The sequence below is a fragment of the Mus musculus genome, chromosome 7, assembly GCF_000001635.26.
Source record: "Mus musculus strain C57BL/6J chromosome 7, GRCm38.p6 C57BL/6J".
Classification (NCBI taxonomy): Eukaryota; Metazoa; Chordata; class Mammalia; order Rodentia; family Muridae; genus Mus; species Mus musculus.
Window position 1 is genome coordinate 101,180,965 of NC_000073.6, and position 16,856 is coordinate 101,197,820.

Genomic DNA, 16,856 nt, shown 5'->3' on the forward strand with positions numbered 1-16,856 from the left:
TGCAAACAAAGCACCCACATAAACTAAATAAGTAAATATTGTCTGTAGGTTGACACTAACATCTTTATTAGAAAATATATTTCAGCTTAGAAAAGAAAAAGTCAGGTCTGTTTAGTTTCATCTTCTCTTTTCTGGGATGTTAAGTAGCTGCTTCTCTCTGCCCTTGATTGCTCCCCTTTCCAATTCCATTTGCTACAGTGCAACAAAACATATTTACCTTTCATCATGACTGTCTTCGTGTCTTTGTAAAATAGACCTTCCACTACACAGCTGCTTGAAAATCTTTTGTCTTCTTCCTTGCCAACAAAAGGAATTTAAATTTTAATTTATGATATTCAAAGCCATGAAAAGGCCTAGCTGCAAATTACCTGTGTCTTCTCATCTGCATCAGCTTCCCCTTTTGTCTTTGCTTCTCTAAGCTGGAGAGCCTCCACTACAGTTTTGCTGAAGTTTTTAATCACAGCTCAGCCAGGCTGCAAGTTGGTGTTCTCCCTTGACTTACAATAGTCTCCTTTCCTCCTGCTAGGATCAATAAGTAATACACAAAGATTTACATGTTACAACACTCCCTACTCCTTATTATCCCCTACTGTGAGTTAATCTTGTGAACTTACCATGTGCTTGGAGATTATATTTCTAGGCTTAGAGAAGATCAATGGTTTGGTTTATTATTTTTATTGATTAGTTAATTATTTTTCTTTTATTGAAAATAGATTCTTTTCTCATATAATATATCCTGATTATACTTTCCTCTCCCTCTACTCTCCCCAGATCTTCCCCACCTCTCCTCCCCTCCAGATCCACTCCCTTTCTGTCTCTCATTAGAAAAGAACAGGCTTCTAAGAGATAACAGCCAAAGATGACAAAATAAAATATAAGATGAAGCAAAAACTTTAATATTGAAAGTTGGACATAGCAACCCAACAGGAAAAGAGTCCCAAGACCAGATACAAGAGTCAGAGACTCACTTGTTCCCACAGTCAGGAATCCATAAAAATACTATATACACATAGTACTTAAAGTAGACCTTTGTAGGCCTTGTGCTTTCTGCTTTAGTTTCTGTGAGCTTATATACACCTTGCTTAGTTGATTCAGAAGACCTTGTTCTGGTGTCTTCCATCACCTCTGGCTCTTACAATCTTTCTGCCTCCTCTTCCAAGTGATTCTCTGAGTTCTGAGGGGAAGGTTTGACAGAGACCTACATTTTAGACTTTCTCTCTCTCTTTTCACATAATGTCTGGTTGTGTGTCTCTGCATCTGTTCCCATCTATTGCCAGAGGAAGCCTCTGTGATGGTTGGATAAGGAAGGCACTGATCTATGAATATAGAAGAACATCATTAGGAATCATTGTACTTATTATTTTTTAGACCAGTAGTGCTTGGTTTTACTTACGGTCTCTGGGCCATCTAGTCTCTGGTTCTTGGTTACCCAAACAGTGTTGGGTATGGGTTCCTTCTTGTGGAGTAGGCCTTAAGTCAAATCAGATATTGGTTGGCTACTCCCATAAATTCTGTGCTATCATTGCCCTAACATATTTTGCAAGCAGGACAGATGTAGGTCAAAGGTTTTGTGGCTAGGTTGGTGTCCATGTTTCTCTTTCGATACCCTGCAGAGTACCTTCCCACAACAAAGAGACTAGAATGTATGGGTAAAAGTTCCATGTCTGCTCAATTTGACTTCTCCATCTTCAGTGAGTTGTGTGGGTATTATTCTCAGCAATGGGGCTCTGCTATCAATTTCTGGAAAACAACTTTCTGTCTTAGCAACAGCCTGGGTTGTTTGGGAATTTCCATAGGATCCCCCTTGGCTAACAACTCAGTTGAATGCAACATAATTCCATCACTGGAAGCCTCCCCTGATGACAAGAGATGGCCAGTTGAAACTGTATTCCCCATTACTAGGAGACCTCATTAGGATCACCTTCCTAGATTCCAGGAAGTTTCCACTGCACTAGGTTTTCACACCATCTCCAAAATACCCCCCAGTTTCAACCCTTTCTCCTTGTACTCTCTCTCCATTCCATCTCCTCCTTCCTTAGTCCCCCCTCCCATACCCACTCATCTCCAGTCCACTTGTAAACTTTATTCGATATCCCCCTCCTAGGAAGATCTCAGTGCACACCACCCCCCAAACCTTCCTGGTTTCCTCTTTGGATCTACCTAATCTCTTTGGGTCTATAGATTGTAGCTTGGTTATCATTTACTTAACGGCTAATACCCCCTATAAACAAATACATATTATATTTATCTTTCTGGGTCTGGGTTACCTTACTTGGAATGATATTTTTTTTCTAACTCCATCCATTTGCCTGCAAATTTCATGATGTTTTTAACAGCTGAGTAATATTCAGTTGTATGAATATAATTTAACTGCTCTCCCCCAACAACATACAAAATGCTCTTACATTCTTTGCTCAGGTCTCTCAGTGCCAATATCTTATGTATCTATTGTATACTAAGTATCATAGCAAGGAAGCTGATCCTGGCTGGCAGTATTAAATTTTTGCTCAGTTTTATGACATTTAGATTGAAGTAATCACTATAGATTGTTGGAACAGGACAGAAGCAGGGGTCAGTTAGGAAACTTACATTAGTCCAGGCAAAAAGTGATAGTGGCTTGCAACAGATTGGGGCAATGCAGGAGATCGTTAGTAATCAGATTCTGTTATGTTTTCTAAGTTCAAGCAAACAAGATTCCTTGATAAAACCCTTGTGGGATTGAAAGAAAAAAAATCAGTGTTTCTGTAGCCATCCATGAGATTACTAAATATATTGCCAGAACAGAGTCTAGGAAAATCAAGAATTTGTTCTAGGGCAGGTTATGTATCCAAAGTTCTATACATATTTAATGTATGTTCAATAAGTAGTTGAAGGTCAGAGAAGCTGTCTGGAAAGGACTTAAAAGTTCAAGAGTTTTCAGTATAGTGATAGTATTTAATGCATGAACCTGGATTAATGAATATGAAGAAAAACTGGATGGACTTTGGGACACTCTAGCATTGACTGATCTGGAAGAGAAAAAGAATCAGCAAAAGAGAGTGAAGAGTACCTAATGAGGTAGAGCAAACCAAAGAGAGCAATGCCATGGATGCTTGCTATTTCTACCTGTACATTAGTAAGTTAGGGCAAGAAAGTGTGAAAAGTAATTTGGGGGGCTTTTTTATTGCCCTTATATCTCCGAGATAAGTTATCACTTATCAGAGACCTAGTATCTTTTTAAAAAGCGTCAGGCACTAAGCTGGACAGGTTCTGAATTATTCTAACCTGACTATGCTAGCATGGCCTGCTTCCCAGCCAACTCTGCAGCCATCTGTCCTATTATCTGCCATCTTGGTCTCCCCCAACCTCCTCCTTCATCCTTATAGCAACTCCTGAACCTACCTGATACCCTCTTTGTCTTCCTCAAGGCATGGAAGTTGTGCCTTCTACTCTACTGCCCAGCTAATAAGCTGATCAGCTTTTTGTTGACCAATCAGAAGATGATGGAGAACAGTATTTTACAAGATACTGAGTCAGGAAATCTTTCACAATAACAACAATAAAATATGGACTGCACTCAGGTCTCTGGGTATAGAAATCAACATTTGAAGACGGTGCACAAAAACATTCCCCAACAATGCTACATGGTTACATTACTTGAGCCAGGCATGTTGGTGCATCCTTATAATTCCCAACACTCTGAGAGGCTGAGGCCAGAGTACTGTGGCAAGTGTGATGTTGGGTTGAGCTTCATAGTGAATTTTGGGCTAGCTAGGGTTACAGAATGAGACCCTGTTCCAAAATATCAAACAAACAGATCTAGAACTTAAGCCCAAGTGTCTGGCTGGTATCTAAATTCTATGCCTTTCATAGCAGGAACCTCATTGTCCAGGGTATGATTGCTAATAGAAATCTAGTAATTTCAAAGCATGTTTTTTAGTGAGAAGACCTGTCTTTATTGTACATTTCGTATGAAATGTGTATATATTCATTCATGAATTCCTTTTTAAATCTGATACATACTATTCTGTTTGCAACACAGTTGTCCACAAGCACATCACTCCGCTTCTTTCATGGAGTTTTCACTTCATAGGAAAATTAATTTTTCTATAATTAAGCAGTGTTATACAAATACTTGTTTTTAGCTGGTATGTGGTGGCACACACCTTTAATTCCAGCACTTGGGAGACAGTAGCTGGTGGATTTCTGCATTTAAGTTCAGCCTAGTCTCCAGAGCAAGTTCCAGGACAGCCAGAACTACACAGAGAAACTCTGAAATTTTTTTTTCTTCAATGTTGAGGAAAAATATCTGTTATTTGACTGTATGGTAGTTTATGAGTCCTATCAATTGTCAGGCAGGGAGACCATGGAAGACTGCTGTATTAACTCCATTCATGATTTTATGCTTATGCAATACAGTGAATCTTGCAAAGAAGCAAGTATATGCTCATATCTAAACCAGGTGAATATACTATATGGAGTAATACCTAAGACTCATTGGTTGAAGATCATTGTTTATCAAGCTTTTGGTTTGTTCTTGATTTGTTTTAGATTGGCTTGGCTTTTTGAGACAGTGTCTCATGTGGCTATGGCTGACTAGGAATTTGCTGCCTAGACCAGAATGACCTCAAACTAGCTTGGGTTTTTCTTTTTCTGTCTCAATACTATCATCTGTTTATATCTTATATATATTGTATAATCCTGTCATTGTCATAGAAAAATTATTTTAGATATGAGGGGAATTCAGAAAGTAAATCTATCAGTTTTAGTGTATGTCATTTAAAAAATGAAGTGCCATTTATTCTTATAAGTTATAAAATATGCTTATAATGGAAGAAAACTCTAGAACTGACTAAAGCTTTTGGTAAATTAGAGAAAAAATGGTTTGAAACAGAAGTTGGCTTAAACAAAAAAAAGTAAAAGATGACTAAATTGACTTTACCAAGAGGTTCTCAGCACAGTATCAGGCAGGGTGTGAGATTTGCTCAGAGCAACTCCAGAGCAGTGTCATGCTGGCCAGGCATGTCACAGCAGAGACAGATGCAGAGCACTGCCACTGGCTTCTTTCTGTCTCAGGCACATAGTGGTCTGTACAGTTTTTCTGGCTGAATAGGCAGTGTAGTTGAAAGAGAATGCGCTTTAGAGGAGTCCAGACTTCATCTTCATTTCAGTGCAGCACATTCTTGAGCGACCTAGTTATCCTCTAAGTCTGAGCCTTATTCACCTTATCTGTAAAATAGGAAATTACCCACAATGAAGGAATATCATTTGTTCATGACATTGAAAGTCCACAACACTCACTCATTTTATAGTTTCATTTTGTCTCAAACTGTAATGTTGCTGTTCTACTTCATTATTAATAACAGACAACTAAAATCCCTTACTACAACTACAATCCCTTATTCTTCCCTGCCTAATACTTGTCTATCCCTCTTTGAATTTAGGAGTATGTATCCTGTTTGGAAATCTTTTCTCGAGGGAACAATGCAGGTAGCCCAGTCTCGGATCAATATATGTGAAAACTATAAAAACTTCATTTCTGAACCTGCAAGAGCAGTAAGAAGCTTAAAAGAACAGCAACTAAAACGGGTATTGTTTCTATTTTCTTTCTTCTGTTATATGTATTTTAATATTTATAATCAGTAAGATTATGCTAAATTACATTTAAAATTTAGGACTTTTAAACATTCACAAATGTTCCTGGGTAGCATTTTACCAGGATTTTTCAACATGTGCCTTTTTTGTTTGTTTTATTTTATCTTTTTGAGACAGGGTTTCTCGATTTAGCTCTGGCCGTTTTGGAAATTGCTCTTATAGACCAGGGCCTCACAATCACAGAAGTCTGCCTGCCTCTGCCTACTGAGCGCTGGGACTAAAGGTGTGCGCCACCACTGCCCAGATCCACGTGCTTTTTAACTGAAATGTTTTGTTAGCTGATAAAGTTGAATATAATCTAAATTTGTAGAAATTTAGAATGCTCAATAAATACTTCTTGGGAATAAGGCTTATGCCAGGCACCACTTATGCTGGGGTTGGTGGTGCACACTTTAAATTCCAGCACTTTGGAAAGAGACTGAACAGATCATTGTGAGTTCAAGGCCAACCTGGTCTATGTAGCAAGTTCTAGGCCAGATAGGCTTATAGAGTAAGAACATTTAAATAGCTCAAGTAAATATAGATACATAGTTTTACAGTATGATTTGATGTGTGTTAAAGTATTTACATTTTTATCCCATTAAGTCTTGAAAAAGTTTCATTAATTAGTCTTAATTTCAAGTTGGGCCATTTTGGGAAACTCAAAAGAAATTGACACATTTTGCCTAATATACTAGTAACTTTAATTTTTGGAAGTTAGTATACCCAGAATGGTGGTACACACCTTTAAACCCAGCATTTGAGATACATAGGCACATGGATCTTTACCAGTTTCAGACCAGCCTGGTATACATAGTGAGTTCCAGGCCAGCCAGAGCTACATAAGATTCTATCTCACATGTTGCCTCTAAAAAAGACCAGTGACTAGTCTAAGAGTAGCTGGATATTGTGATACATACTTACTATTCAGGAGGCCAAAGCAGGGACATTGCAAATTTGAGGCCTGTCTAAATTACAAAGCCAAATTGAAGACTGAGCTATCAAATATGAAAAATACTCTGTTTCAGAAAAAAAGATTAATTATATATGCATAAGTAAATATTTTCAAAGAACTTGTTTCTTTGATTCAATTAAAAATTGATAGGAAAAAGTCATTGTTGAATGCCATTTTTATGAAAGTTTGCTGTTAAAGGAAATGTTAATACGTAGCTACTATGTGTCAGAGTCGTAATTTGTTGCTCTTTGGTTTGTAAATGTCACCTGTTGAGGTAGTTAATATTATTTTAACCTCTGTATTATTAATGAGGAAGTAAGATTAATGGGATTAAAAGCTCTGAAGTCATGTAATTAACATCTGGAAATACTGAGATGTAGCCCATATTGCCTTCCCACAAAGCCTTGATACACTGTAGTAATTTAGGTCCATTTTCCCTGAGATACCAAAGCCTCTCATATTTTCTCATTCTGGCTAGTTTAATTTCTTTTAACTTGAAATAAAATTGCATTAGATAGATTTTGGGGGGAAATTAGATGTTTAAAGTGTGTCTTTTTATGTAAATTAAGTTACCATAATAGCTGATAACGTTCTTTATTAGAAATTACTACTTCAAAAAATAAGTAATTACTTAAGGAGATAGCATTTCAGGGATCATACAGTGTTTGGTTTCAATTTTGTTTGGATTCAGAAATTAAAAAAAAAAACCCTCATTCTGTATGCCAAAAATTATTTCAGTAGCCCAGAGTCAATATTAAATATTTATATGTGTCCATGTAAAATTTTAATTTTTCTAGAACACTCATCTAATATCATTTGGCTTAAATACATTTGTGTAAGAATACCTGTGGCTTGTCTTTGCCAAAGATGATCAATTTTAGAGAAAATGTGCACATAGCATATGACTACTGCCAATGATTCTAGTTAGAGAAAAGTATGGTGTATGTGTTTGTGTGTGTTTAGGGGTTGGGGGAAGGAAAGTATGCGATTCTATAGAAGGGGGACTGGAAGGCAGAAGAAGAGAATTTATTCTAATGTCCTATTGTGCAGGAAATACTGCATTTGCAGGTGCCAGTGTTTGCCAAGTCTAACTCAGTTACCGACAAGTTCCATCTTTTCTCAATAGTATAATGTTTTAAAAGAATATAATTACTTTTGATTATTTTTCTCTTCAATTATTGGAATAGTCTGAGCTAAACAACATTCCCAGGCAGGGAATATTTGCTGAGATTGACAAATCTCTGTCCTGTGAGTTACCTTAGGAGGATCTGGGATGACTCTGCCAAAGAGAATAGAGTTTGACAGGCAGACAAAATTCTGTTCCTTGTCCCATTGGGGTCTGGGTTGGGACTTTTTCAGGCTTGGTTTATTTCACGTAGTCCTGTGTAAGTACCACAGATTGAACACAGGGACTTGTGTATGCTAGGAAATCTTTCTACAATTGAGCCATATCCAAGTTTATTTGATTAAATATATTACTCATAATTCTACTATATGAACATTCTGGCCACTTTTTACTACTGGACATCTTTTCTTGATTTCCATCATGTGAAACCCAGGAATCAGGCTCAGTAATTTGGGCCTACTGTATACTGGATATTATGAATAAAAACTTTGGAGGATCTGTGATGTCTCTGCCAGAGAGAATGGAGTTTGACAGGCAGACAAACTTCTGTTCCTTGTCCCATTAGGGTCTGGGTTGGGACTTTTCCAGGTGTAGTTCATTTCACTTACTCCTGTGGATGCTTCCCAGCTTCCCGTGCTGACAGAGTTTGAATTGCACCCTTTGTCCTTTCAGAGCATGTGACTGCTCTGACCCTCTGGTCTCTGCAAAATGTTAAAATTTATGTTTATCTTTGGTTTGAGACAAAAATCTCACTGTATACCTCTAGCTGGCTTGTAACTTACAATTGACCAAACTAGCCTTGATTTTGTGGCAGTTGTCTGTCTCAGCCTCCAGTTGCAGAGATTACAGGCATGCAATATGCTCCAGCTTATCTGTGGTGTTTTAAAGTTCATATTCTGGGATCTGGAGAGTTTGCTCAGTGATTATGAATACTTGTTGTTCTTGGAAAGGATCTGAGTTTGATTCACTATGTAAACCTGATGTAGTGGTTCACAACCATCCACAACTTCCAGTTCCTAGAGATCTGATCTCCTCTTATGACCTTCACAGACAGCAAGCATGTATAAGGTGCACATACATATACACATGCATAAAATGTAAATATATATATCTAATATAAAAACAATTCTTAGTGATAAAGAAGACATACTGTAATTATTAAGTTTCTGTGAATATGTATACATATAGAAACATATATATATAATAAGATATATACAGAAATTATAGCCAGGCAGGAGGCAGAGGCAGGCAGATCTTTGAGTTTAAGGCCAGCCTGGTCTATAGAATGCATTACACAACAGCCAGTGCTACACAGAGAAACCCTGTCTTGAAAAACAAAAACAAAAAAGATACTATCTTGACAATAAAACCATACCCTTTTTGTGTTATTGTTGTTGCTGGTGTTTGTTTTGTTGAGAATGTCCAGGCTGACAGGAGACTCAGTAGCTGAGGCTCAGTTTGAACGCCTGACCCTTCTTCTGTCTGCTAGTATTATAGGCATGTGCCACCATATCCCACCCAGATGTTTTTGTTTTGTTTTGATTTAGTTTTTGGTTTTTTGATTGTTCATTTTTCAAGACAGGGTTTCTCTATGTAGCTTTGATTGTCTTGGAACTCACTTTGTAGACCAGGCTGACCTTGAACTCACAGAGATCTACCTGCTGCTTCCTAAATGCTGGGATTAAAGGCGTGCACCACCATGCCCCATTATTTTGTTTGTTTGTTTGTTTGTTTTGTTTGTTTTTCAAGACAGGGTTTCTCTGTGTAGCCCTGGCTGTCCTGGAACTCACTCTGTAGACCAGGCTGTCCTGGAACTCAGAAAGCCACCTGCCTCTGCCTCCCGAGTGCTGGGATTAAAGGTGTGTGCCACCACTCCCGGCCTGGTTACTTTTTATTACATGCTGACATTTGCTTATAAATCAAAACAAGGACAACAGTAACCTAAAGATTTTTGCTATTCATTTTATTTACCCATATCTTTCTTTTTATAGTAGGATGTATTTACCATCCTTGAAATAATTATAAAAGTAGCTCAGTGATAAAGTATATGAACAGTTACAAGGCCCTCAGTTTGGACTCCTCTAGGACCACATAGACATATGTAAAGAATCGATTAGGACTCATATTTCCTAGCATCTTAGAATTTTTAAACTGCCACCATATCCAATATATTCTCAACTGATTTTCATAACAATTTACATAGGGATATATTGTATTTTATAAATGCTGAAAATAAAGCCAAAATATTTTAAGAGTTAGATAGTAAATAGCAGAAACAGGAATGTGATTACACTCCTTCTTAAATTCTAACTTGATGTAATTTATAAATTAATCAAGTTTAATATTTATACAGATTATAGAAAAATGGGTACAAGTTCTTTTCATAGTAGACATCACTTTTTTAAAAAATATTTTATGTTAAACCATGTATATGTATGTCAGTGTGTGCACATGAGTGTAGCAAGTGCCTGCAGAAGCCTGAAGGGTATTGGGTTCCCTGTAGCTGAAGTCATAGGTGTTACACAGTTCAGGTGCTGAAAACAAATCGAGGGTCCTGTACAAGAGTCGTTCACTAAGCCATCTCTGCAGCTCCCAGAGTAGACTTCCTAATTATCTTACCCCTAACTTCAGTCTTCTTAATGCTTAAAGCAGACTGTATGTTAGGAGTGTGAAGAAATACAAAATTGATTTGTTCTTTTGCTTTTATTGTCAAGATATTTGCAGTAGCATGCATCTTTTCATAGTTACTTTTCCCAGCCTTTCCTTAATGTCAGCAGCAGCATTGGGGTTATTGCCAAAAATGATGGGTAGGCAAACTGTAACACTGTTGGTACAGTGCTTGAGATGGGAGTACCAGCTGTTCACCAGATTTTAATTTGCAACTGAAGAACAATAAACTGCTGATTTTTCTCCTGATTTTCCATCCTGAAGACATATTGCACATAGAACTCATTTTCTGTAAGCCTAAGAACTAAAATTTTAAATAATTGCATTTTTGTATTTTACAGTGTGTGGATCAGTTGACAAAGATCCAAACAGAATTACAGGAAACTGTGAAAGATTTAGTGAAAGGCAAAAAGAAGTACTTTGAGACTGAACAGATGGCTCATGCAGTAAGAGAGAAAGCTGACATCGAAGCAAAGTAAGTATTTTAGCATTTCTAAGAAAATGGCTGTGTAAATAAATGTTATCTTTGTTCATGCTTTGTTCTCTCTTAAAGAAGGTCTGGCCTCATCCTCAGGCTGTGCTGCGTTCAGTTAACCGCAGTGTCTTCTGTGCTGTTGACCACACTTTTTCTTCTTTTGTCTGGTTTTATCTATTTTAACATGGCAGAGTATGGATATTTGATAGTTAAATTGAGTTTTGAAAAGGAAAGAAGAGGTAAACATTGGATTTACAGACTTGAGAGCTTATTGACAGCTTAAAGTTGCTATGCTGTCTGAAAATCAGGGCTTAAGAGGCCCATATTGATCATGTTGGCTCTAATTGTTGAAAACCTCTACAAGTATCACGTGTCAGTGAAGGATCATGGGTACATCAAGTAAACAAGGGCTGGATCCGTGTAAAAACTTTTCTGAAGCACTGGGTATTTTTACATGAAATTTAGCTTGTTGTGTGTGTATAATAAATATATGTTATTTATTTTACATATATTTATTATACACATATATATATGTATATACACTCATATATACATGTATATATTTACATCTTTGCTTTAGCAGTTGGTTAATTTCATTTTAAGAAATATTCATTATAGTTCTTTATTTTGACAAACAAGAAAAAAAGAAGGCACTATAATTAGTTAGTTATAGGAGATATAAATCACACGAAACAGATTTTTCCAATGACAACTTGACAGCATCTGTGCTTGGAAGAGCAACCTCATTGAGACAAGAAGTGGTTTTGGTTTTTAGTTTAATTAAGGTGGTAGCTCTGTCTTTTTCCCAGTGGCTGGGGTCCAGCCTTGCGATCTTGTTCAGGTGGTTAGTCTGAAAAGAACTGGTGCACAGGATATGAAGGAAGTGTTAAGGAGTCCCTGCTCCAAAGAGAAGAGACTGCTCGGCCTTCAGATACCTAGGATAAAGCAGTGGGCCTTTGTGTAAGCGGGAATTTTACTGGGTGGGGAGAATTAAAACATTTGCATAAAGTCTTACAAGGTGGGAGAGAGAAAAGGATTTATTTTTTTATTTTTATTTTTTATTTTTTTGGTTTTTTGAGACAGGGTTTCTCTGTATAGCCCTGGCTGTCCTGGAACTCACTCTGTAGACCAGGCTGGCCTCAAACTCAGAAATCCGCCTGCCTCTGCTTCCCGAGTGCTGGGATTAAAGGCGTGCGCCACCATGCCCGGCTGAGAAAAGGATTTTAATTCCTTGTTCTAAACACAAGTTTTATAGTATTTGATATTCCTTACACTGGTTAGAAAAGCCCACTAGTACTACCACCACCTGTGTTACAGAGCTGAATCCTGAAGAGCTCTGTGAGCAGGAGAGCGAAGACTCATGTTCACTGTGCTGGCCTGTACAAAATCTAGGAATCTGACACTCTTCCTGAACAGCTTGGCACAGGGAATGGGATCTAGCATTTTTTTATATGCAAGAAAATTTTAACCATAATATTTTTATTAACCTTTTTAGAATTCTATACACATTACAATGTATTTTGATTATATTCATTCCCTCCTTTCCTCCTAGCTCTTCGCACATCCATGTCAACCTCCCATCTCTTCACAACTTCATGTCCTTTCTGCTGTTGTTGATAATCCACTGAATCCATTTATAGGTATTGGGCTATTCACTGGAGTACTGTCAGTCTTCCAGGAGCCACACTCATAAAGAAAAAAAGCTTGCTTTCATGTAGGTCTTACGCAGCCAACCACAGCTTCTCTGAGTTCATGCGTGCAGCTGCCCCACCGGTCATATCCAGGAGATCGTTTCACTCTAGTACTTAATCTGCAAGAAATTTAAACAACTTCATAAACATTTTGTAAACATTGGTGAGCTCCTAAAATTTAATTTAAATTAAAATGAATGTAAATGAATGTTCATTACATCTTATGAGGAAACACTTAATGTTTCCCTAATTACATTTTTCCTTCAATCATTTAAATTTTTGAGTATGCAGTTATTTCATGTACCTCACTGATTCTGTCTTCTCACTAAGACCTGAAAGGTTTTTATTTAATTTACTATTATTATCACTCTGTGTGTAGGTATGGGTATAAGAGAGACTCTTAAAGTGTAACAGATAGGTGTCAGCTGTCATGTGGGTGCTGGGAACTGAATCCAGGTTCTCTGCAAGTACAAGTGCTCTTCACTGTGAGCCATCTCTAGCCCTGACCTGAAAGTTTTAAATTGAGAAAAACTACTCAGTCTAGTAGGCTCATGGACTTATTTTTAACCTCTCATGGACTTATTTTTAACCTCTCATGGAGTCTAGACCTGAGAATTCTTAGATTTGTAGAGCTAATGTGAATACATCCGGTAGCCGTGATGTCAGGGGTGAAAATGAAACATTGACTGGCTTCCTCAGAGGTCTAGTTATTTCCCAGTAGAGCCTGGGAGATAGCTGACACCCAGAACTGCCTTTTTATATGGCTCAGATACAAAGCAAGACATTTTAGGTCAGTATACAACTTCTCTAGAAATTAATTTAACTAAAAGGTAATCCAGCTTCATCATTCATTCACTTAGTGCTCATTGAGTTAGTATTTACTTTGGGTATTGTGAGTATAGAGATGAGTACAATAAAGTAGGGGTTGTGCCCTCAAATTTAGAGCCTAGAATTAGGGCATTTATTTAAACATAAGTGTATGAATGGTTTGTTTAATCACAGGTAACTCAAAAGAAATAAAGTGTCTTAAGTCACTCAGTAGCTATATACAGGAATATGAGAACCCTGTTGAAAACATAAAAGATGGTTAATTTTTCATAATGATAAGAGAAGCCTTTATAGAAGTGGTAATGTTTGAACAAAGTCTTAAAGCTTAGTTTGATTTTTTTCTAAGCAGAGAATGTAATATTGGCAAGGGAGCATAAAGATTGGATTACAGTATTGATGATCGATGATTTTGTAGATGGTGCTAGACACTGTGGGAGAGGTCACAAAAGAGAGGATTACGGTTGAAGGAGACAGTAAACTAACTCATATTAGAGGTGAAGAGCCAGTAGACAAAGTGGCATGGGTAGGTTTGGTAGGTAGTCAAATGTTTGATCTTACATGATAATGTAGGATTGATGGTCTTCCTTTGAGGGTCATTTGCTCATCAGATGGCAGTTATAAGGATGTAATTATATATGTGATTAGATGAGAAGTTGAGTTTGGAAACTGAAAGAATGTGAACATTTGAAAGGTAGATGGTAAAGAATAGTAACAGCATAATTTTTTGTATAGTGTATAATTTGTAAAAAATCCTGTTTACCTTTTTGCAATACCTGTCTTTAAGGAGAGGTACCTTTATATGCACTTATACATGTATATGCAAGTGCTCATGTGCGCGCGCGCGCGCGTGTGTGTGTGTGTGTGTGTGTGTGTGTGTGTGTGTGTTTGTTTGTGTGTGTATGTCTGTGTGGAGACCAGAAGTACTTGCTCTCTACCTTATCTTCCAGATAGAGCCTCTCATTGAACCTGAAGCTCACTGATTTCACTAGGCTGCCTGGTCAGCAAACCCCAGAGATGCTCCTGTCTCTGCTTCCCCAGGATTGACATTTGAACTCAAGTCCTCACACTTGTATGGCAACCATTAACCAACTATGCCGTCTCCCCAGCCCCAGACACTGCCTTTAAAAATTACATTTATGTATTCAATTATCTTGTGTGTAGGCATGTGTATGTACATGTGTTTGAACGCAGGCATGCCACACTGTGCATGTGGAGGTCAGAGTACAACTCACAGGAGTCTGTTCTCTCTTTTCACTATATGGGTCCTAGAGATTGAGTATCAGACATGGCAGCAAGCATTTCTACCTTCTGAGCCATCTGAATAGTATCCTGCCATGAACTGTTTTATTTTGTCACTAGTATTACTTCAGTACTATTCAAGGAATATGTGCAGATTAGCAAATGAAGCAGAAGCCAGAAACTTAAAGACTTGCACTGGAAAGTCTAGGTGCATTGCAGTCTGTTTGGATAATGACTACAGAAAAAAAAAGAAAACTGAGAATACTCTAAACAGACTTTTCTTACCCTAAATAAATACTTTCTTATCTTAAATTCTTTGGATTTTACTTATGAGTCAAAATTAATAGAAATCTGATTAATAAAAAACAAACCCCCATGAAACATAAATATGACAAGGAAGGAAATAACTGGACTCTGGAATATCTTTTTTTCTTCTTTCATTAGAGTCTGGAATATCTTATGTTTTGTTTGTTTGTCTGTTTTGATGCTGTTAATTGAGCATAGAGGTTACTACCAGGCAAGTGGTCTAGCCAAAAGCTTAAATCACTTGCAGGAAGACCATACCCATCTTTTTTAAAACAGTAAAGAAGAGTTAGGGAGAATGCATGTTTGTCTCTGGTTGTCTTCTCTCTAGTTAGAACTAAGAGTCCACTTTTGCTACTCTTCAGAGACTGACTGCTTTGTTCCTAATCCCAAGTGGTCTGAAACTGTACTTAATACTAAGGCATAGCTGCCAGCACATGTGTTGAATTCTCTCATGGCAATCACCATGACACTGCAGTCAAGACAAACCTTGCAGCTTCAGAAAAATCACTGATCACAGAGTCTTGCTTGTTCACTTAGCACTTGCCTGTTGACTTTTCTCTGTGCAGTTATCTCTAGTCTTAAAATATATATAAAAACAACATATTTTCACTACTTATGCTTACATTATGGTTCCTTTCACAAAATTAAATGTACCAATACTGAGTGGAAAATGCCTAAAAAGCAGACTCAGAATCATATAGGACAGAATTCAAGGAACTTCTTAGTAACATCAGAATACCTTTACAAGTTGAGGGGAACACAAGTTGGCCAGCAAACATGAAAAACTTATTGCAGGGGTTGGGGGTCTCCAGAGCCTGTGGATTGCGTTCTGATAGTGTTCCAGCTTGATAAATACAGATAAAGACAATAAGCATCACTCTTGGTTTTCCAGTTTTAACTTAGTTTTAGAGCAGTGTCTTGAAAGGATCATTTAACATTAAGTAATTATGATGTAAGGTATTTTCACTATATAGTCTATAATCCTTTTAAATATGTTTTTCTATTTTTATTATAGGTCTAAACTTAGTCTTTTTCAATCAAGAATCAGTTTACAGAAAGCAAGTGTGAAGGTGAGTTTTGAACAGTGTATATTACAAGAAGCCTCTGGGCTTATAAATAATCTGCTGACTCTATCAAGGGAAAGGTGGGTTACTGCTATGTTGGAAAACCACTTTAATATCAATGACCCAAGCAAGAGCTTTTCTCCCACATAGCTGGTGACACTTTGGGCACAGTTTACTTTTCAAGTCTGCTTTAAGGATAGGTTTCTTATCTTTACCTGCTTTTATATATCCTGTCGTTATTTCCTAGTTCAGAGATACAGTGTAGGGATTTTAGGAAGTGCTTACTCAAAATGGATTTCTCTCAGACATAACTCTTAGCAGTCCTTTTGGGCCGGAATGTTTTCATATGGGTCTTTGATTTGTGGAATAGCTATTAAGCAAGCTGGTGAGTCGTCTGTTGAGCTGGGGTGAAGCAGGTAAAGGCACCTTCAGCCAAGCTTGATGACCTGAGTTCAATTCCCAGACTCTACATAATGGAAAGAAAGAACCTACTTCCTGTGTGTTCTCCTCTAACAAGCATGCATGGCAAGTGCTCAAACCCCTCCAATAAATAAATCAATGTTACCAAAAAATTAATTTAAATAAACTGTTTCCTAACTCTCTAGATTTACCAATGTTTTGGAAGGTAATATATTTAATTTCAAATCCTTTATTTTCACACCTGAATAAAATGAGCAAAATATTTTGAGTTTCTATAAAAATTTCAGAAATATGTTAAATATAATTAAGATACTTTAACTGTTATATAGGGTTATCTAGATGTGACTGGAACTATGTACCCATGAGCTTGCAACTGTATGGATGCCAGAACAAGACCAGCACATAATGACTGCACAGTTGACATGTCAACACAGACGAGGAAAGTTTCACTTGGTCTCACCCTTAGATAAAG

General features: G+C 37.3%; 1 protein-coding gene across 5 annotated transcripts in view; it reads left to right on the forward strand.

Moving 5' to 3' along the window:
• Window positions 1-16,856, forward strand: part of Fchsd2 (FCH and double SH3 domains 2) — a 175,907-nt gene that overhangs the window by 72,466 nt on the left and 86,585 nt on the right. For 4 of the 5 annotated variants that reach the window (XM_030242304.1, NM_199012.2, NM_001146010.1 and 1 more), the window contains 3 exons: window positions 5,424-5,568; window positions 10,703-10,836; window positions 15,916-15,970. In XM_030242304.1, the coding sequence (XP_030098164.1) occupies window positions 5,428-5,568; window positions 10,703-10,836; window positions 15,916-15,970 (330 nt within the window). In that variant the 5' untranslated portion in view covers window positions 5,424-5,427. The remainder of the gene's footprint in view (window positions 1-5,423; window positions 5,569-10,702; window positions 10,837-15,915; window positions 15,971-16,856) is intronic. The other variant, XM_006507518.3, reaches the window with a different exon arrangement.